At 42.0% G+C, this 20,793-nt stretch overlaps 1 protein-coding gene across 3 annotated transcripts; it reads right to left on the bottom strand.

The window, feature by feature from the left end:
• Positions 1–2,943: 2,943 nt before the first annotated feature.
• DHRS9 (dehydrogenase/reductase 9) lies at positions 2,944–20,002 on the bottom strand. 3 transcript variants are annotated; one of them, XM_037140693.2, is made up of 5 exons: positions 19,870–20,002; positions 11,322–11,692; positions 10,128–10,386; positions 7,025–7,188; positions 2,944–4,054 (listed from the first exon to the last, which is right to left on the bottom strand). In XM_037140693.2, the coding sequence occupies exons 2-5, from the start codon at positions 11,632–11,634 to the stop codon at positions 3,834–3,836; spliced, it is 957 nt and encodes a 318-aa protein (XP_036996588.2). In that variant the 5' UTR covers positions 11,635–11,692; positions 19,870–20,002; the 3' UTR covers positions 2,944–3,833. The 3 variants fall into 3 exon arrangements, with proteins under 3 accessions (XP_036996588.2, XP_036996589.2, XP_036996587.2); XM_037140694.2 differs by lacking the exon at positions 19,870–20,002 and adding an exon at positions 15,512–15,588; XM_037140692.2 differs by lacking the exon at positions 19,870–20,002 and adding an exon at positions 15,329–15,502.
• Positions 20,003–20,793: the final 791 nt, after the last annotated feature.

The following is a 20,793-nucleotide window of genomic DNA, read 5'->3' as shown; positions in this document are numbered from 1 at the left end:
TATCAACAGAATTATCTTATTTTCAACATGTGAAAATTCATGATATGTTAACCAGCATCGTCTTTATAAACTGTAGCTGAGCTTATGTTGTCACAGATAATTTCTAGACATTAAAAAGCTTTTCATTTTGAGGATGTTTAGCCATTCCCTGCACTGATGGGACCCTAATCTTTCATGTCCTTGAGAATTATTGGGATTCATAGTATGGGGAAGAGCCTAAATTGATCATTTTTCTTAGAAGCTCCTGGAAATTTTCCTTATTAAATATGGGCTGGTTGCCCACGGAAATTACGGAGTTTCTGGAAAGATCTTAAATTGAAGAGGTTCTCTTCAGCCTGGATGGCTGAGACATGTCTTGTCTATAGGCAGAGAAATGGAGAAAATGATCCCTGATGGTCTTGTTCTGTGACTACTGGGCCCCAGATGGTTCCATGTGGAGGCAGGCTCCCTGATTGTGTTTCTGGACAAAGGGGTCACAATAAGTCACTATGGCAACACTGACGAGTCTCTGAGGGAGGCTAATAGTGGAACCAGAGGTGAGAAGCCCCTGTAGAAGCATTCAAAGGCTTAAGAAAGTCACAGGATTTGAAATGAACTGACACACTGATGCCACAAGCTTGATCTTAAGTGACAGGTTGCCCCTTGGTCAGAAATGTTGATATACTGATATCTGAGTTCATTAAGCAAATATTTATTGAACACTGGTCTATGTGCTGTCAATGCAGTAGGCAAGGGAATACAAAGATAAGCAAATAATCATGATTCCTGATTTTACAGAACTTAAAATCTGATAGGGGAGACCAAGATTAACTAACTAACCACAGGAATATATAATTAAAGAATGTGATAAGTGTTCTGACATAAATTACAGGGCATGGTGAGAATGTATAAGATGGGAACCTACAATAATTGGGATGAAAAGGGAGCAGTCAGAATTTGGAATTGTATGGGCTTCCCAAAAAAGAGGATGAGAGATGTAGGGCGAGGAAACTAGACCAGCAGGTAAAATGGGAACCTTCCTGAGAGCAGCATGGGCAAAGACCCCAAGGCGGCAAAGTGAGGACAGACGCCTAAAGTGAGGCGGATGAGGAGTGCTGGGGTGCCGTAGTTTATCTTATGCACTTTAGTCTTTATCTGAAGTGCAGCGGGAACACACTGAAGGGTTTGAGAAAGTGGTGGCAGGGAGAGATGTAGGATGATTCGATTTCAATTTGAGCCATTCTATGAGGGAAAATCACTGAAGGGGCACAGGGGTGAACATGCAGTAGCTGAGGTAGGAGACGATGGTAGTGTGAACAGATGAGTTCACTGAAGGTGAAGAGAAGCAGAGGGACTGGAGACCTTCTTAGGAGATCCAACGTCCAATAGTTGCTGCTGAGCTGGGAAAGGGTGTGGGGCGGGGGGGACAGAAACTCCAGATCTGAGTGCATCGTGGCTGTCCAGACATGGCTCCTTAGGACATGGTCAGATTGTGAGACCAGATCAGAGGGGAAGTCGGGGAGATTCTCCTGGTCCTTCTGAACTGAATGAGGAAGGATCCCCGCCCCACCAAGCCAGAAGTAGTAGAGGAAAACATCTTGATTCATCTTGGCCACAGATTCCTGCAGAAGCTCCCTGAGGCATCCTGAGTAGTGGCCTCAGCCTTTGGATTATATTAAGCTCAGTGAAGGAAGGGACCATACTCATTTTGTTCATACTATAGGCCAGTACTTAGCAAAGTGCCCAGCATGTGTGTGTCCCCAAATACTATAGATAAAAATAATTATCCCAAGAGCACAAAGAAGAACACAAGCAATGTCAAGATGGAGCAAAGTCTAAGAACTCGTGCCTCAGATGCCTGGTGCAGTGACCTTCTGTTGTCCCGCCCACCTCGCTTTTGCCCTTGGGCTTTTATTGCAACTTACGGCTTTAGACTCCAAACATCCCACCTTTTTATTTAGTTTTAAAAGCCTTAAAAGTTGTCGGGTGAGTATATTTGGTTTTATTTTCGAGGTGCTAGCATATTTGAAAGCTTTCATTTAAATATAGCTTTTATTAGGCAAAACGAAAAAAGTAACACCATTAGGTAGGCCCCCAAACAGGACTGGAATGGTTAAAGTTCAGCCAAGGAGGTTCTTGCAGATTCTACAATAGCCCTGAAGGCTGGAAGGTCTGGAAGCAGCAGGCCAGACATTTTTAAAGTGGTAAAATGAAGCCAAGATCTGGGAATTCAGGGCGAGAAGGAGCCCCAGAAAACAACGTTGATGAACTTCAGCTCCAAGGACAAGTCGAGGAGGGTCACCTAACCCATAGGGGGTTAATTGTAACCAGAAGAAGTCAGAGATAAACAGATGAACTGTGCGTAGGGCCAGGGGCCAAGCTGGGACTTCACAGAGGCAGTGACAATGATTTAGCTAACTTAGCCTGGAAATTCTTCTACCTGATTCTTGCTGCCATTTCCTTCATTTTCGTGTTGAAAGGATGAGTACATCTTCCCTCGAGTGACAACATGTAAATCCAGGTGGACTGACAGCACTGGTCATTTGATTTTTCAAAGTTATCAATATGTTGTACATTTTAAAGGAGGAAACTCCTTCATAAGCAGATGTTTCCATAAAGGTGAATGAAAATAGAATTACTGCTGTATTTAAATAGATATGGTTTTCAGCAGCAGATTTAAATATTTCCTTCACAATAAGTATGCAGTGTGGGTGGGGGGTGCATTGGCACCAGATAATTTCTCTGGCTCTTTCACTCTATATGATTGCACAACAAACACTGAATTCTGACAGTTCAGGCTTCCCCTTGTAAATATTCAACAGAACGCTGTGAGTGATACTGTGTCCTGGGATCTGGGCAAGCATCCTTTTAGAGAACTATTCCCTTGGATGGTGTGCAGGTCCAGGGTCAACCCAATTTGGAACTGTGAATGCGAACAAGGAGCAGAGCTGCAAACACTGTAGCAATAGGCTAATAGAGTCTTTTATTGAGTTCTGTGTCTCCATAGGGCTTCAGAGACACAGGATATCCAATCATCTCGGGTATAAGTTTTATCAGATATTTTTAGTCCTGTTCTATTTACAATCACCAGAATAAACACAAATCATCCCTACGTGTTTCCCCCTTGGGAATGGTGGGCTACTCCGCTGTTACCCTTTTCTACCAGATGGCCATGTGTGAGTCAGAGCTCCCAGTGGCCTTGGATGGGCTCTTCCTTCTCCCTCGCTCTGTCCGGGTCAGGCGGGCTTACCTTGGAGCTTCCCTACTTCCACTTTTATACCCATTCCTTTTTTTTTTCAGTCTTCTAGTGCTTTTTCTTCCCTCCTACCTAGCATTTTTCTGCTGTCCCTCAGCTTATAGTACCAGTCCCATAATGCTTCCTTATTTTTCCTTCTCCCACTCCCATCCAAGCTTATAGAACCCAGTCCAGTCCTTCAGAATCTGATTCTCAGGAGGTAACAGAACACGTCTAATCCACCTATGAAAGTATTCTACTCATCTCTGAACATTTTAATAAGGGACAAATATTTAACACTCAGGAATGGGGGGAAGCATGGGATAAGCTGTAGAGAAGGTCATTTTGGGAGGGAAAGCCTTTCAATTTCCATTATATCATACCAGGCATGCAAAGCCTAAATATTGGGCAAGGCACCATGCCTGCCCTTCTTTGTGATATGTCATTCCTGCCCTTCCCTGGGATATTGCCAGGGAGGGTGAGATCCCTTCCTTAGTCAAAAGAAGCATGATCTAAATGAGTCCAGGTTGGATAAGGTAAGGAATGAGACTGAAAAGGAAATGTGTCCTTGATATCAGTCAAACCCATAGCCCACGGCAGACATTTGTGGCCAGCTGAGTCATACTGCCTTGGGATTAGCCAGCTCTACTTTCTGTTTCAACAATAAAAAGTCTTGCAAAACTGTCGGCATATGAGACAGAGGTATCCAGAAAGTCTTGGCATCTTTTCCAGCAATATAACGGGTCTTAGGGAAGAGACTGGTGAGGGCGTGGTCCATGCACTCCACCACCAGGGAGAGGTCCTTGTTCTCAAAGGATCTGCCCTTCAGTTTGTCTAGACCTGTAAAAGGAGAAAAAAGTATACTTACTCTTTGGCAGAAGGGGAAGGGGAGGATGTGAATGTTAGGGTACAAAGAGGAAGATGCACATGTGGGAATTTTGGATCTGCCATTATAACTAAGGCCTGTTGTGATGAGTTCCTATTTCTCAGAAAAGGATGGGGTGATGCTGGTGCTCAAACTTGAGTGGGCAGTGGAATTTCCCAGTGGGCTAGTTAAAGCCCAGATTGCTGGGTCCCTCCTCCAGTGGGTGTAAAGTGGGGCCCAAGAATTTGTGTTTCTGTGAAGTTTCCAGGTGATGTTGATGGCGCCAGTCCAGAGACCAAAGACTTTGAGAAGCATTCCTTGAAAGCAATGAAGGAAAGATACTTCATAAAGTCTGTTAGGCTCCTGAGCTTGGAAAGTTAGGGGTTTGATTTCAAATCTGTTTTGAAGGAGGACAATGTTGATAGGAAATTTGGGGGTGCTCCTGTGCTCGTGCCTCTTTAATCCAGTGGAGAAAGAGAGAAGCATCACCAAAAAGCCCTGGCTCAGAAAGTTAAAGATACCCTGGTTATCAGGTAAATGAAATGTTTGAGTAATGAGTTAAGGTACTCTTAAAGAGGCAGGAGTTTTATCGAGGGATTGGAAATGACTTGGAGCATTACTCCTGCACTCTTAAAACACACCTGAGTTGTGTCTTTTCAAGGGAAATCTATTATTTTAAATCTTCCTTTCAATTTCAGGCCCCAGCAGCCACACATTGTTCAAAGAGCCTGAGGGAGGTTATGTAATAAATCTGAGCGGCTCTGTTAAACTCCTATTACTCTAGCCTGGAAATGAAGAAAGGTGAGCTTAAATTTGCAGTCTCCTTTGGGACAGTGAGCCTGGCTGATCTCCAAATCCTGACTTGGAAAACTCTGAGAACAACCGGTGTAAAACTGGGTTCAGAGCCAGGTGGTACGGTACATTTGAGACAGGGCAATTGAACCAGACCCCAGTGCAAAAATTATTTTGACATGGAAGTTGATGATGAAATTTATAGGCATTTAAAAACTATCAATGTCCATATCAAATAGAAGAAGCTCTTTTAAATGAGTCTTTTGTTTCCTGAATCTACTTGGAAACTTTAGAGTGGGTAGGTGAGGAGGAACAGCATTTAACGGCGGGCGGTGCTTTGCAGTGACATGTCCTCACTGGGAAGTGTGTCAGACCAGGTGTTCCAGCTGATGCCCACATGTGTCTCTCTGTCTCCCTCTTTCTCTGTGTGTAGTGGGTGGCGTGATTGAGGGGGGTCAGTCTTCTAACAACCTCCCCAGGTGGATCTGACTTGGTCTTGGCTCTACCTTGTGAACTCCTGGCCTTGAACCTTAGCCACAGGTGGCTGGCTGTCTTACCAAGCCTGCAGATGAAGAGGCAAGGTTAGGGTTTGGAGGGAAAGGAGTGACACAGAGTTAGGTGGGGTCCTGTTCAGCTCCAAGCAGGAGCTCAGTAAGTGTTTGAGGAGTATGAAGTCAACTTTAACGGGGCCAGGAAGTTTGACGTGCAGGTGGAGCCCTGATACAGGAAGTTGACTGGCTCTTTAATGCCTCTTGACATTAGTGGGATGCCCAAGAATAAATGGCAAAATCAGGCTACCCGGGTTCAAATCTGGAGCTCCCACTTACCAACTGTGCAACTTGGGCAAGTTTCCATAAAGCTAAGGTGGTATCTACTTCACAGGGTTTATTTGGGCATTGCATTTACTTTCTTATTTAAGCATTTTAAATGAAAGAATTTGTGTAGAGCTCTCATAATGGTGACAGGTACCTAGTAAATGTTCACTACATAGTAGTCATCATAGTCTAATCTTCATTATCACTCCTCCATCCCGACTCAGTCTCTGGACTCATGTTACTTCTTCCATCTCTACTCCCCATGCATTCCTGCCCCAGAGAGTTTTTACCCAAATAATTCCTTCCTGTCCTTTAGGCTTGATTCAAATCTGACCTGTCCCAGAAAGGCTTCTTCTTCTTCTTTTTTTACCTCTTTATTTAATTTTTTTTAAATTTAGTTATTTTTCAAGTACAGTTTTCTGTCTATTTCTCCCATCCCAGCCCACCCGCCCTGTGCTCCCCAGCTCTCTCCCATTTCCACCCCCCTTAGTTATTGTCCCTGTGTCCTTTATACTTGTTCCTCTAAATCCCTCCCATTTTTCCCCTTAAATTCCCTCCCCTCTCCCCTCTGGTCGCTGTCCCCCTGTTCTCTATTTCAGTGTATCTGTTTTTATTTTGCTTGCTTGTCTGTTTTGTTGTTTAACTCCCTATTAAAGGTGAGATCATATGGTATTTTTCTTTCAACACCTGGCTTATTTCACTCAGCATAATGCCTTCCGGAAAGGCTTCTTAACCAGTAACTTTTCTTCCTGGTCTGAATTCCTTGGGCAATTAGAGACCACACCATCCAGCACCCTTCTGGGCGGTTGGGTTATGTCTAAGAACTAAAGGTTAATTTTCTTCATGCTATACAGTCTCATTGTTTTACAGTCTCACTTGATTACTTTTTGTTGTCAACCAGATTATAAGCTAGTTGAGGGCCAGAGGCTTTATATTTTGTAACTTCCATAAATCCTGAGTGATTGGCTGGTGCTTATAGAAAAGAGGAGTTTAGCGTGGAGCGGAAGACAAAGGGCTCCATTCCAGCCTGACCAGGGGGCGTTGCATTGCCTGGGGCGGGGCATTTCACCTTTCCAAGTCCCTGCTCACTATTTCCTATAGTTTTTTTTAGGAGTAAATGATATATAGGAGTAACTTAGGAGGTGCTTAGCATAGAACTTGGTGCTAAGGAAATGCTCAGAGGAGCAAGAGATAACACTGAAATTAATAGGAATATCTGAACCATATTTAAGATCCCTGCTATTATGAGAACCTTATTTTTTCACTTATATTTGGATCTCCTTTGTGCTGCCTAGGACAAGGAATCCCAGGGGACCCTGGGTCTACCCCAGAACTCACTTTTTTCAATGTAACCTTCTCCATATTGTTGTTTGATATCTGGAGACAGATGCTTCCAAATGGCAAGTTTTTTCTCAGCCGTTTTTACTGGATCTGCTAGTTCTGTTTTGAACCATCCTGGTTCGATGCAAGAGACATGCACACCAAAAGCTTTCATGTCCCGTCTGTGGAAAAAGCCAAAACACCAAAAATATAAAAACCATTGATGGTGTTCATTCAATTGAGGTTTATTTGGAGAACATTTGTGACTATTGTAAATCTTTTTTGGGAATCACAGAATTGGGTGCATTGGAAAGTAGCATCTTGTTCTACCCTCTCAGTTTGCAGACCTGAAGGTCAGGGTGGTGAAGTGAGGGCTGGTTTAGTGATAGAACAGAAAAGAGATCTGGGTAGACCCACCCACAGCCCAGTGCTCCTCCTCTCATTGAACTGACAAGCATCAGGGCTGAGGACAAGCTTCTTTTCAGCACTTAGGTACCTTATGGTGAAATGGGCTGATGACTGGCCTGGATGGACAAGTTTACCTCCATTCCAGGAACATGAGGAGATTGCAGCACTAATGAGGATATCCTGAGGGACATAATGTGACAGTCCCTGATTCGACTAATTTGTTCTCTATGCAGGTCAACAAGCTCTTTCAACACGTCACTGCAGAAAACCAAACAACTATGCATTTGCAGGCAACAGGGCTTTGGGGAGATCACAGTCCCCCCCCTTTTTTTAAAATAACACAATGTATGGCAAATCATTATATGAATCGTTATTTTCTATATTTAATTTATATTTCTACCGGGAATATATAAGGAAGTAATTATTCATTTTACAGATGACTCTACCATAAGACCTTTTAAGAACTCTACCAGTAACCTTAAAATGTGATTTAATTTATCTTAGGTTCCGCTTTCTAGAAACTTACCTATTGTTTAGTTTGAAGTATACTTTATACAAGTGCAAATTAGCTTGACCCTGAAATATTTTGAAAGATATGTTGCTTGTATTTAAATAAAAAATGTTATTTTTCAACTTACTTGTATTTTCCTCACCTATCTTCTGATCTCCTTTGGATTTGGAAAGCAATAGGCTTTTCCCCTCACCCACTCATGACAATAACATACTCTATGGACAAATGGCTTTAAGTCACCCAACTAACCTTACCAGGGGAGTAAAACCAGGATGAAACCAGTATGCTTGCTGGGCAAATGCAACTTTAAAGAGCCCCAAACCTCTCCCAACAGGACTGCTGCCCTGCACCCCTCTCGGAGCTGCCACTGCACCATGCCCTGCCTCACAGCACCATCTCTGATGCTAGTAGTTCCGTGATTTAGAAATATGTAAGCCCTCTCTACGGGCTAATTTCCAGCATGGCACAGCTGCACTGCAATCCTACAACATCTAAACTTTTATTAGGATGCTGTGGCTGCAACAGTGGAAGCAAAGGGCAACCAAGGAGACTAACTGGCAGTTCTCTCTGACCTTGCAACTCAAAGTGTAATCCCTGAACCACCGGCAGAATTTGGGTGCTTGTTTTACATTTGGAAGTGCAGGATCCGCCCCAGGCCCATTGAGTTAGAGTCTGTGTTTTGAAAAGATCAAGGTGATTCATAAGCACATTAACATTGAAGAAGCATTGTTCTGACATTATCATGTTTATTTTCTGGAAGAATCGAACCTGGCAATATGATCAAATGACAAAATGGATTTGCTCTGTCTGTATTAATCAAGAATAATCTAACCTTTTATTAGTAAGCTAAACTTGGACCCATGGTATAAGTCAGAACTCTAACATGCATGTACATTCAACAAATACTAGTTGAATAAATAAATGGATGAATTGATGAAAAGACTATGTGTAATTTTGTCTTTTCTCTTGCTTATCATAGCACACTCATCTGGACACCTTCCATTTGCTCCTGCAGTTTCTTCCACCCTTCTGCCTGACCTCCTTCCTGGGAGGCCTGCCTATGTTAACTATATTTGGGCTTTTGTTGGGTATGGTCAATTGGGAGTACTGGAGGGAGCTCAGAGGAAGTGATGGGAAGGGATTGGACTAGTTATTCCTCCTGTGATATTGGCACTAATGAATTTCATTCCTCAACTTAGGGTGACAGTCTCTATGTACCCAGGCTCTGGAAAGTGCCCTGTCTTCTCCCTTCAGTCCTGTGGATGGAGATGCCCCACTGTCCCTGGATACTACACTGTCCTTTGGGATTTCCCTACTCGACTCCCATGTTTACAGTCGTCCTTTACATGATCTCTACTCCATTTACCCAACTTTAATGTGCCACCATTTCTTACTAGAACCTTGACTGATATAGCCTATTGCAATTTAGAGGATTTTTACCGATAGTGATATCTTGCGGTTCCGGGTATGATAGATTAACCATCCCTCTTTCCCCTGCCTCTCCCATCGGACATGGCTACAGAACCTGGACTGAATGCCTGAGACAGCTATTTAAGAACCCTACAATGCAGATATTAGTAGGTGAGATAGAGAAGAAGACCCTTATTTTGAAGTACCACTAAACCACTAGAAAAATTCAATACTCAAAATAAAATATACATTGGTTGGACTCAATAGTGAATAAAAATGAAGAAAAATCAGTGCATTTGAAGATAGATCATTAGAAATTATATACTCTGAACAGTGGAAAGAAAAATACTTGGCTAAGTAAAAAGAACCTTAGGCATATGTGGGACAAAACCAAAAGTTCTAACATTTGTGTTGCAGAATCTCAGAAGGAGAAGAGAGTGGATGGTAAGACAAAACAAAAACAAAAGAATAAAACAAAAATGGAAGAAATAATGGCTGAAAACTCCCCAAATCTGGCAAAAGACATAAACATATAGATTCAAGAATCCCAGTAAACCTCAAACATAAACCCAAAGAAATCCATGCTTGGGGGCACTGAGACAAGGTGTTTATTTGCTAAATTGGTTCTTCATTTTGAGTTCTGGGGTTCTCTGATAGCACAGAGCAAAATGATGTGGTCATCTATCTATAAATTGGGAATAATTTAAAGCACTAAATAGAGTGTTTGGTACACAGTAAACACTCAGTAAATGTTAGCAGCTATTGCACCTAATGCATCAATGTGTGCTTTACCTTAAGCAGTCGTTGAAGCCTTCTACTGCATATTTGGATGGAGTATAGCCTCCTCCGCCTAATGCAAGGCGACCCCCGACGCTGGAGACATTGATAACCCTCCCTCGAGCTTTTTTGACCAAGGGAAGCATATTTAATGTCACACTGATGAGTCCAAACAGGTTCACTTCTACAGGTTCTCTGTAGTGCTCCACTGTCAGCCAGTCTGTGGGAGCCAGCACGCCGAGGATACCAGCATTGTTGATCAGACCCCAGAGACCTAGGACAGAGAGCAAAGAAAGAAAGTATGGTGCAGGCACCCTTTGTGTAAATACAGCTTCACGCAATGGTGCCATTTCCTCCCCTAGTCATACTCCTGCGTTTAAATACTCTGCAGTTTTGGGAAGTGATAGCAGACAGGGTGAGAAGTTCAACTGAAGTAATTGAATCATTCTGTTTTGTGGTTCTGAATGTCAAATGCTGAATTCAGTGAGACTTTTTGCTTTTTAATCTCAGATTGAAAGTAAATTAGTCTATTTTTTGACATTGTGAGATGGCAAGGCCCAAGAATATTGATAAACTGTGCTGTATGGAAAAGAGCAACATCAATCTACTTCACATCTATTTTTGGTTAAAATATCCCATCATTTGCTTGGCTTATAAAAGCCTTCTAGTCCAGAATGCTGCCATTATAGTAGAATCTCATGCAGAATGGGGTTCAGTGGCTCATTGCCCTTGAATATCTATGACACCTATACTCAAATCCTCAGGCCATTTTCTATCTTTCCCACTGAAAATGCAGAAGCTCTAAAACCATTTTGTAGGGAGAAAGAGGTCTCAGGTATCCAGATGGCAATTTAGGGATCGTTCCCATGTTCTCCTGTAGATTTTAGCCCCTAGTTCCTTTGCCGTGCATGGGGCTAGAGAAGTGCTTCACCAGAGAAGACCAGGGAAAGCCAAACCTCCATCTCCCTTCTAAACTCACCCACTGGGACTTGGGACTGAGGATTACTTGGGCTGTGCCTCTAGTGCACATGAAGAGTTTGCAACCAAGAACTACTCAGGGGTTAAGATTTCTCTAGTCTTCTCTAGCGTGTAGCTGATATTTAGTAAGAGGCATTTTCTTGAAACGCTATTTAGTACCCAAATGCATTTTACTTAGCTTTAGTTACTTCACAATACCCCTTCCATTACCCCCATTCCCATGTCCTTTACCTTTTTCCCCAACTTGCTGTTTCACCCACTGGGCAGTCCGCTTGACATTCTCTGGGTCAGTAACGTCCAGAAGCACAGTGTGAAGCCTCTTGGAGGTTTCTGCCTTTAAAGCTGTTGCTCCTGATTCAGTCAGACAGGCAGCAATTACACGAAATCCTTTTTGATCAAAAGTTCTGGCTGCCAAGTTTCCAAAGCCCTTGTCACATCCAGTAATGAAAATATACTTATCAGTGATGTCTGCAATCTTTAGTTGTCTTTTATAGTTCCATAGAAAACCACAAAAGATTAGAAGGGCTAACACCCAAAGGAGCATTGTTTTCCTGTATATGGCAAGGCCACTTCTTTCTTGAACAACAGAATAAGACGTTGTCCTGAGTGGGCAAAATTAGAAAGGAAATTCAAATTAGAACCATTAGAGCATTAATTATAACACAGGATGGATGACCTTGAGATAGTTTAATCCGGCAGGAGGAAGTGAGCTAGAACTCTAGGGCATTTGTCTGCTGCCTCAGGTCTGTGCATCAAGGCAGCCCAGGCCTCCTGACTCACAGCTGCAGGACAGCTGGAGAGGAGGACATCATCAGGGCCCACCCCACAGAGCAGCAGCCTCCGCTGGGCCTGTATTGGCTTTCTCTGCCTGTGGAAGGAAGAGAGACCACAGAGAACAACACATGTGAGAGAGACCTTGTTTCCTTTCCCCTCACCTCAGAAAGTTTCCTTGCATTGCCCTAGATCTACAAATCTTTACTCTTGATCTAGATGCACACTTAGAATCAAGAGATGCCCTGAGTGCTACATAGATAGAGAACAATGGATAGATAGGACCATGGATGCTTCTGGAATTGTGTCTGTTTGTAGACCCTGTGTTCAAAAAGTACTTGCAAGGCCAAGAAATTTTATAAACTTTGCTTGTTCTTTCTTTTTTTATAATTGATTTTCTGGCTTTTCTTTTGCAGCATTTATAAAAATTGATCATTTTTTCCTGCTTGTAAAAGCGATTTGTGCTCATGGTAAAAAATATTTAGCAAATAGAGAAAAAAATTAAAAGAAAGTAATGATTATCACATTTGCTTTGGTAATTTTTTCTAGTTTTTTTTCTTGTGTATGTAAATATTTTTCTCCTAATAAGGAACATAAGCACATGCAGACAGAATTACACATATACATATGTGCCCACATACACACAATTTTATTTTGACTGCTTTATAAAGAACAGGTCATTTGCGATAAAAAAAACTCGATGTAATATATTTCTTCACTTCTCAAAGAAAATTTAGATTTTGCTTTCATTTTTCCTGATAAAAGATCTATAGCTAGAGAAACAAAGAGTAAAAGAATTGTCAATTGATAAAAACAAGTCAGAGGTAAATGCTAGACTATGGTAGGTTTGGGTACACTGGCTGATTCTCGTGGTATGGCTGGCATTACTTCTAAAGCAGTCAAGATTTTTAAACTCTCCTGGCTTCACAACTGGGTACAGTTTCCCCAAATCTTTCCTGTGAGGGGTGACTGATTTGTTGAAAATCAATGTCCTTGCAGCAAGATTTCCCCTTTGCAAAAATGTAAATACATTAAAATGTATAATTATGGGAGGATGTAACTAACTCACAAAATTATATATGTAGACATTCTAAGAAAATTTAATATTTACAAATTCAACTAGGGTAGTGTTTGCTTAAGCCTAGCCTTGATAAATTATTACTGAATAACTAAATATTGAATATATTCCCTGAATGGATTCTGTAGGCTTCATTGCAATTCAAATCCCATGGACATTATTTGAAAAAGGCAAATACTCAAAGGGTTTAATGTGTCTTGGGGTACATTTGATCCCCTCGATAACCTTGTGAATTAGACAGAGAACATTATTTGCCTCATTTTACAGAAAAACTAATATTCCAACTAATAAATGTAAAAGAAATGATGGAATTAGAAAACCATCACTTGGCATCTGACATAGAATCAATATTTTCAATCAAGAATGATCAAAGGGTGCTAATACTAGTGGGTGAAACTCAGATGAGAAACAATAATTATAGAATCTTGAACAATCTCCCTATAAGATGCATATTAAATTTTTAAAAATCAATAGTAATTTGACTGTGGAAAAATCCAACAAATAACCACGTGAATCAACGTGTCTGTGAAGGCTTCACAAAGGCAAGCCAGTGTTTTCCTGCCGCTCCCTTTCTGCTCCCTCCTGCCAAATCACAACAACACAGCAAGTCTCCACCCCTGCTCTAGAACATATCGAAGCCTGTGAGTATTTGCCTTTCTAAAAGAACTTCCCTGGGATTTGAATTGAAATGAAGCCTACAGACTCTATACAGGGAATGCTATGCGGTAGTAGAGAGGCTTCAGAGAGGGGGGTCACTGGAAGTGAGGGTTTGTTTTTTTTTTTTTAATTTGAACCAATGAGTTAAGGGCATCAAGCTTAAGAATATATGAAAGTATTGGAGCAATGAAAAAGTGGGTCCAAAGACCACAGATGACGAAAGTACAAGGAAGATGGGCAAGACAGACAGCTAAGCCAGAAGAAAATTAGAGTTTGAGTTGGCTTTATGGGAGTTAAATATAATGTAAGTTGTTTTTCACTGACAGTGCTCTTAGTTAATCACTGCGAAGTGGTTTGGATGATGTTACTGGCCTTGCATATACACATCAAAACACAATTTTGAGAACATTTAAAAAATCATTATTTATCAAGACCAGACTGAAACAAAATACTACACTAGTAGAATTTATAAATATAAAATTTCATTAAAATATCTACATATGGAATGAAAATTAATACCAGTAGGTAGGGGACAAACCGAGGTCATGTGGCTCCTGGCATGGCACACTTTTCACAAACCTCAAGGTCACGAAGGAAAGGAAACACTGAGGGCCTCCCAGGCACCGCGCTGGGGAGGCCGCAGATCACGCTGTGCACGAGCAGAGGCACGCAGCTTTCCATTCCACACAGCACCCGGCCTGCAGTCTTCAACAATGTCAAAGTCATGAAGGAGAAGAAAGACTGAGGGCTATTCCAGATAAATGGAGACTAAAGAGATAGATAATGTAACGTGATCTTGGACCAGAAAGTATTTTTTTTCTTTTGTCAGAAAGAACATTATTAGGTCAACTAGTAAAATTTGATTCAGATCTGAAAAAAATGTTGCATTAATATTAGTTTTTCAATTGTGATGATTTACTCTGATTATGTTGAAATGTCCTGCTTTTTAAGAAATACACACTGAAATATTTAAAGGTTAAGTAGCACCGTATCTTTAACTTACACTCAAATGTTCAGAAAGTGTTACAAATATGTGTATAAATAAATAAACATTTTAACACCCACACATATATATGAAAGATAATGAAAATAAAAATATGGTTATATGTTAATATTTAGGAAATCTCAGTTGTAGTACTCTTTGAACTTTGCCATAAGTTCTAAATTACTTCAAAGTAAAATGTTGAAAATTTGGCAAGTGAAAATAAAAACTTTTTCCTAAGAAAAGCTTCATTGGATTGCTTTGAGTCCCATGCACAAAATAGGCAAGAATCTGGTGACTTTGGGCACCAAGTTTTCTGCATTCCACTTTTTGGTAAGTTCACCTCCACAACTATTGGACAAAAACACAAGCACAAGCCAAAGCAGTCAAATGCTCCTTCCCTTCCCTTCCCTTCCCTTCCCTTCCCTTCCCTTCCCTTCCCTTCCCTTCCCTTCCCTTCCCTTCCCTTCCCTTCCCTTCCCTTCCCTTCCCTTCCCTTCCCTTCCCTTCCCTTCCCTTCCCTTCCCTTCCCTTCCCTTCCCTTCCTTCCTTCCCTTCCCTTCCCTTCCCTTCCCTTCCCTTCCCTTCCCTTCCTTCCCTCCCCTCCCTTCCCCTCCCTTCCTTCCCTTCCCTTCCCTTCCCTTCCCTTCCCTTCCCTTCCCTTCCCTTCCCTTCCCTTCCCTTCCCTTCCCTTCCCTTCCCCTCCTTTCCCCCTGTCAATCTACTCCTCTGGCGAAAACCATTTTTTACCTGCTCACAAGCTAACAGAGAGGAGCTGTTTAGTTGTTAAGGATGGACTCATATTAAATCGTGCTGTCTTCATGAGTTTTACCTCTGGGCTAAGAGTCATTTCAGATGTGGGTGTTGCAGTCTAAAGCCTGAAGCCAATGGACTGCCAGCCTTGACCTACAGTTTTGCAAAACCTGTTCTTACCTCAAATATTGTTCAAAAGTTTTGGTTTTTCTCAGTCCCTAAAGTTCACTTCCCTCTAGGTCATTGGACCAAGTCAGCCACAAACCAACACATACCTTTGACCTCTAATTATATTTTAGCTATGATCAGAGCCCTTGTCAGAGTTATTGGGAACATGACTTATGTACACAGAAGTTGAATGGTGGCCCATTGGTTCATTGATCACTGAGAAGTAAATGAGTAACAGCGACTAACAGGGCTGCCTTGGCCATACTCTGTTCCTGTGGTCACCTCCACGTGGCTTCCTAATCCCAGCAATTCGGAGATGCAGGGCACTGGCCGTAGGTGCTTGGGTTGAGAACGAAGTACAGGAGAGCATCTCTGCAGCCCCAAGGCCACAGTGCGGGCAGACGGGTGCAGCACTCGACAGACAGACAGCCTCTGATGAACTGGCCATAGAAATTTTTTTTCACTATTTTAAAAAATTTATTTAATTGTTGTTCAAGTACAGTTTTCTGTCTTTTACTCCATCGCAGCCCACCCACCCAGTGCTCCTCATCTCCCTCCCATTTCCACCCCCTTAGTTTTTGCCCATGTGTCCTTTATACTTATTCCTGTAAACCCTTCCTCTTCCCCCTGAAATGCCCTCCCTTCTCCCTTCTGGACTCTGTCAGCCTGTTCTCTAACAAATTTTTCTTAAACCAAAATAAACACTAGCTACTTTGCTAGTAAACATCTTGGCACAAGGGCTGAGACTACACACACACACACACACACACACACACACACACACAGAGTGTAGAGCAGGGTCAGGAGCTCAGGCCTCAGAATCAGGCAGCGGAGATCCAGTCCCAGTTCCTCTATCATCAGAAGGTCACTGGGCAAATTACATATTATTTCTTGGCCTCTAGTTTCCTATCTGTAAAAGAGAGAAAATAGCTACCTTGGAGAGTACCTGATGGAGTAAAGTGGCTAAATGCCCTCTGCACTGGAAGAGCTGCATCACGATGGCAGCGTCTGTGGTTCTCACCTTGTGAGGAGCTGCAGGCTGACGCACTGCCAGTCTCTAGGCCTCGGTTTCTCAACCTCAGCACTTTCAATACCGTGGCCGGGAAACTATTTGTCCTGTGTATGGCAGGGTGTTCAGCAGCACCCTTGGCCTCTACTCATGAGATGCCAGTGTCACTCTCTCCCCAGCTGTGACAACCAAAAATGTTCCCAGACATTGCCTAGTGTCCCTTCGGGCCAAAATCACCCCCAGTTGAGAACCGCTGGTCTAGGGCTTCCTCGTCTTGGAGGTCTGGGAAGGCACAGCACCCAGAGCTACTTTTCTGGAAATTCAGTCATCGATGCCTTGGAAATGACATACTGACAAGAGTTTATTTTTTTATGGCCTTACCAGAAAAATTTTGTGACTTACAAATATTACTCATATCCTGCTGCTGTAAGAGGCGTGCGTTCTGGCTGGGGCCTTTGCATGTGGGCCACTGTGGACTCCCCTAGGGCGCCCTGAAGTCATATACTGACTTCAGAATATGGCCGAGAAAACCATGGTCCTCAGGATTTCCAGGTGACCCAGTCAGACAGGAATGACAGTAATGGCTATGATTTATTGAGTGCTCACCATGTCCTAAGCCCTCTATTCAGATCTGTAAATATCTCGTTTAAACCTTATGATGTAATTGTCTCCATTTTATAGATGAGGAAACTAATTCAGAAATGCAGGGTAAGTGGCTCAAGACAGAGTTAGTGCTGCCTCTGGAACCGATGCCTAGGCCCCCCTACCCCACTCTGCTGCTTTAGTCCGCTGCCCCAGGAGAAAGAAGTTGCCACTCCAGCCCCAGATTTCTGGTGGTAATTAGGTTAGTCTTTGGGCCCTCTCAAATATCAGGGCAAAATCATCATCATCATCACATTTCCAATTAGATAATTTCAAAAAAGTTTAAAAAGTGTTCAAGTAATATTGATCTCATTTAATGATTAAACTCCTTCTGTGAGCCAAGTAGATTAGGTATCACATGTAAGGTCGTTGGTCAGAGCTATAGAACTATAACTCTGGTCTCCGAACTCCTAAACTGTAAAATGAGGAGAAACTGCAAAGAGTTGGGCACGTGATCAGTCAATCCGAGGAATGAAAATACTCTATCAGAATTCTCCACCATGCCACAAAGATTCGAAAGAAACAAGGAAGGGAGAACTGATTTTGTATTTCACCTGCCCCTAAGAGTAACCGTATGACTTCAGCTACAGGAAAATATTGCAACTACATTGCCCTCCTTACTAACTTCTGCTTTTTTAAACTTTCTCTTTGTGGTTTTCTTTTCCTAGTAAAAAACCTAAAATAAGATACTTCGATTTCACTTCTTTTACACACCTTCCTCTGCCCTTTAAAAATAAATGACACAGTTAAAAAAAAGACTATAATGTCTCACAAAAAAAGAAAGAACATAAGAAACTAACATCTCAGTGTCATTATGAAGTATACTTTTTTAGAGAAACACAGAGTTCTTTCTATACCACTTGATTTTATTTCCTTATAACTCCACAAAGGGCTTTGTTTTAGAAAACAATACTAAAATCAGTCAACACTGATAGGAATTTGTAGAATATTTTTTTACTTTTAATTTGTTGCACTTGTGGTCTAAGGTGAATTAACCACTAAATTATTTACCTACATTAAGTAGATCTGCTTCCTCTGTAGATCCCCTGTCTCCTCTTAGTGTAGGGAAGACCTGGTAGAGTTACGGTTGGCATTTTTGTCCTAAGGATAAAAGTATTTCTGATTTTCTTTTGCCTCTTCTGAAAACTTTAAAATCATAATTCACCATAACATCCATAATTATTAATTAATTAGTCTCAGTCCTTCCTGGGTTTATTACTTTCCCCATATGCCTCCTGACAGAATTGGCAGGTTAAAAGATATTGTCAAAGCCATGGTTACTTTAATTATGGTCACTAAATAAAAATTGCTAGATTTTTATTTAGTGATAAAATAAAAGAGATTTTATTTTAAACTAGAAGAGATTAAACTAAACTAGAAGAGATTACATGTTGTATTTTATTGTAGCTTATACTTACAAGGCTTCAAAGAAATCTTAGAATATAGAGAGAATGCTATGTATAGATGGAGAAAGTGCATTCAAATATTCAGCATATTTTTTAAACTTGTAGTTATCTTTGAACAGAAGAAAAGATCTGAGCTTTTAAAGATGGTGCCTGAAGACAGTGAAATTTGTTGTAAGAGTTTTAAGACCAATTCCCTTTTGAAATGTATGCTCTAGTTTTTCCTTGTATTTAAACCTTGAGGGTTGATTCAAACACTGGACACAGTTTTCAGATCTCAAAAGCGCAGCGCAAAGATGACATGATGTTTCAATCCCTTTGTGTCTTATCCAGCCAAGGGTGTTTTTAGGGCAACTGAGATATGCCAAAGACACCGGGACAAATAAAGGGCAACCCTCACTCTGGAGCAAATAGTGTAGTGGGGCATTCCAGAACTATTTCTACCTCCCTAAATTGGTTTTCAATTTGAAATTGCATTTCATTTAAACTTTCCCGCCAACTGCTAAAGGCCAGCCCGTTGAGAGAAGGCATCACAACACCATCTGAATCATAAAGTCTTAAACAAGGGCTGCCGAGATTATGTGGCAATGCAACCACCAAACTGGCTTTCTCCCCTAAAAAAAGTCCAAGTGAAAACAGACTTGGAGTGGGCCCTCAGGCCAGTGTGTTTCAAGTAAAATGCCAACCACTGGATCACAGAATGGAGAGTGCAGTCTGAAGCAGGTTTATTGCTGTCATCCTAGTGGCCCGGGAGTCAACTGTGCACAGGAATGTCCCCGTGTCCTTCTGACCCAGCAGGCACTCTCACCCAGTTCAGTGTGCAGGTGTGTGTTTGCCTAAGATGACATCTGATACTATTGGTAAAGCGGGGGACACAGATCAGCCCTGCAGCTAGAAGTGAACGTGTTGTTCCAGTAAGAAACCCAGCTGAGAGCCCCACTCTTTTTGGAGCCTCTCTCACTCCAGTTGCCAATGACCAATCATTGTAAGATTCACAGATGGCGTTGAATAGTCACAGAAAGGGTAAGTAGACATAAATCCAATTGTAGCCCTAGGATGCTAGACAATGTTAAAAAAAAAAAAAAAGACCTGGGCAGCTCGAGGCAAAGCTGCCCGTGACTCTGAGACCACTTGTATCATGAGACGGACTCACTGCCCATCACGGCCTTCTAACATCTTTTTTTACAGCCACAATGGACCATAGCATGAACTTGATTATGGACCACAACTTGATTAATTCTGTAAAAGTGAGGAAAATCAAAGGCAGTTTGGAGATTGACAAAAGCAATGGAGAAATAAATGACAAACTCAGTTACCTGTTATCTTTTCACAGACGAGGTGGGACCTAGATGCTGCTGTGGCCTTGCTGGGCTGACTGCGGCCTGTCCTCTGTGTGGGGGAAGGAAGCGCTGTGTCTCCCTCTGACCTCGCTGATCCTCTTGAGATGCAGGCGCCTGAGCTCCTGGCAAGGTCTGAGTACCTGTGTATATATAAGGAAGCCTCAGGTCCCTCCTCGCTCTGAGTCACCCTTGTTGTGACACGGGGTGGTGACTAAATCTTTCTTCTGTGAATGAAGGAAGCCAAGAAGTTGTGGGTCATGGGTTTCCAAAGAACAGTATCTTTAGTAAATTAAACTCAGTAACATTCAGAAGGGACTTAAAAACGGTCAATAACATTCCTGTAACTGTGAGTACAATCTCTTAACCAAATTCAGCAGCTGAAATACTAGAGCATGGGAACATTTCATAAACTGCCTGGCACCAGGGTTAAATTATGATTACTGTTGATGATCTCTAGGTTGGGTTTTTTTTTTTCCTTTCTTCATGTTACTGTCCCTTTACTGATTTAGTTCTCCTTCAGTCCTAAGGGAGTCAGTACTGGAAGTGAATGTCTGCTGATTCTTTTGACCACTTTTTAGAAAAACCATTGGTGAGCAAGAAGACCAAACCAATTTAATGAAAAAAAGTTTTGGAGTTATTTGTGAGTCTTAATCTATGAGTGTTTGAAGGTATGACCAGATCTTACTGAAGTGGTTACTGAGAGTAGGAAAAGACGGCCCCTCCCTTCCGAGAGCTGGTCTGTTTCCCACTGCATCACAACGGACCCCGCACATCCTGGGACGGTGGTGGGAAGTACTGAGGCTCCAGGTGATGGGGGGGAAGATATGGTGCAAATGGGCACCACCTCCACCAACTACCACCTCCTTAGGCTCAAGGGATAATGGACAGATACACACTCCA

Source organism: Artibeus jamaicensis, unplaced genomic scaffold, assembly GCF_021234435.1.
Source record: "Artibeus jamaicensis isolate MK-2021 breed Jamaican fruit bat unplaced genomic scaffold, CSHL_Jam_final contig_391, whole genome shotgun sequence".
NCBI classification, from domain to species: domain Eukaryota; kingdom Metazoa; phylum Chordata; class Mammalia; order Chiroptera; family Phyllostomidae; genus Artibeus; species Artibeus jamaicensis.
The sequence above is the reverse complement of the archived record's forward strand: the minus strand, read 5'-3'. Positions and strand labels throughout refer to the sequence as shown.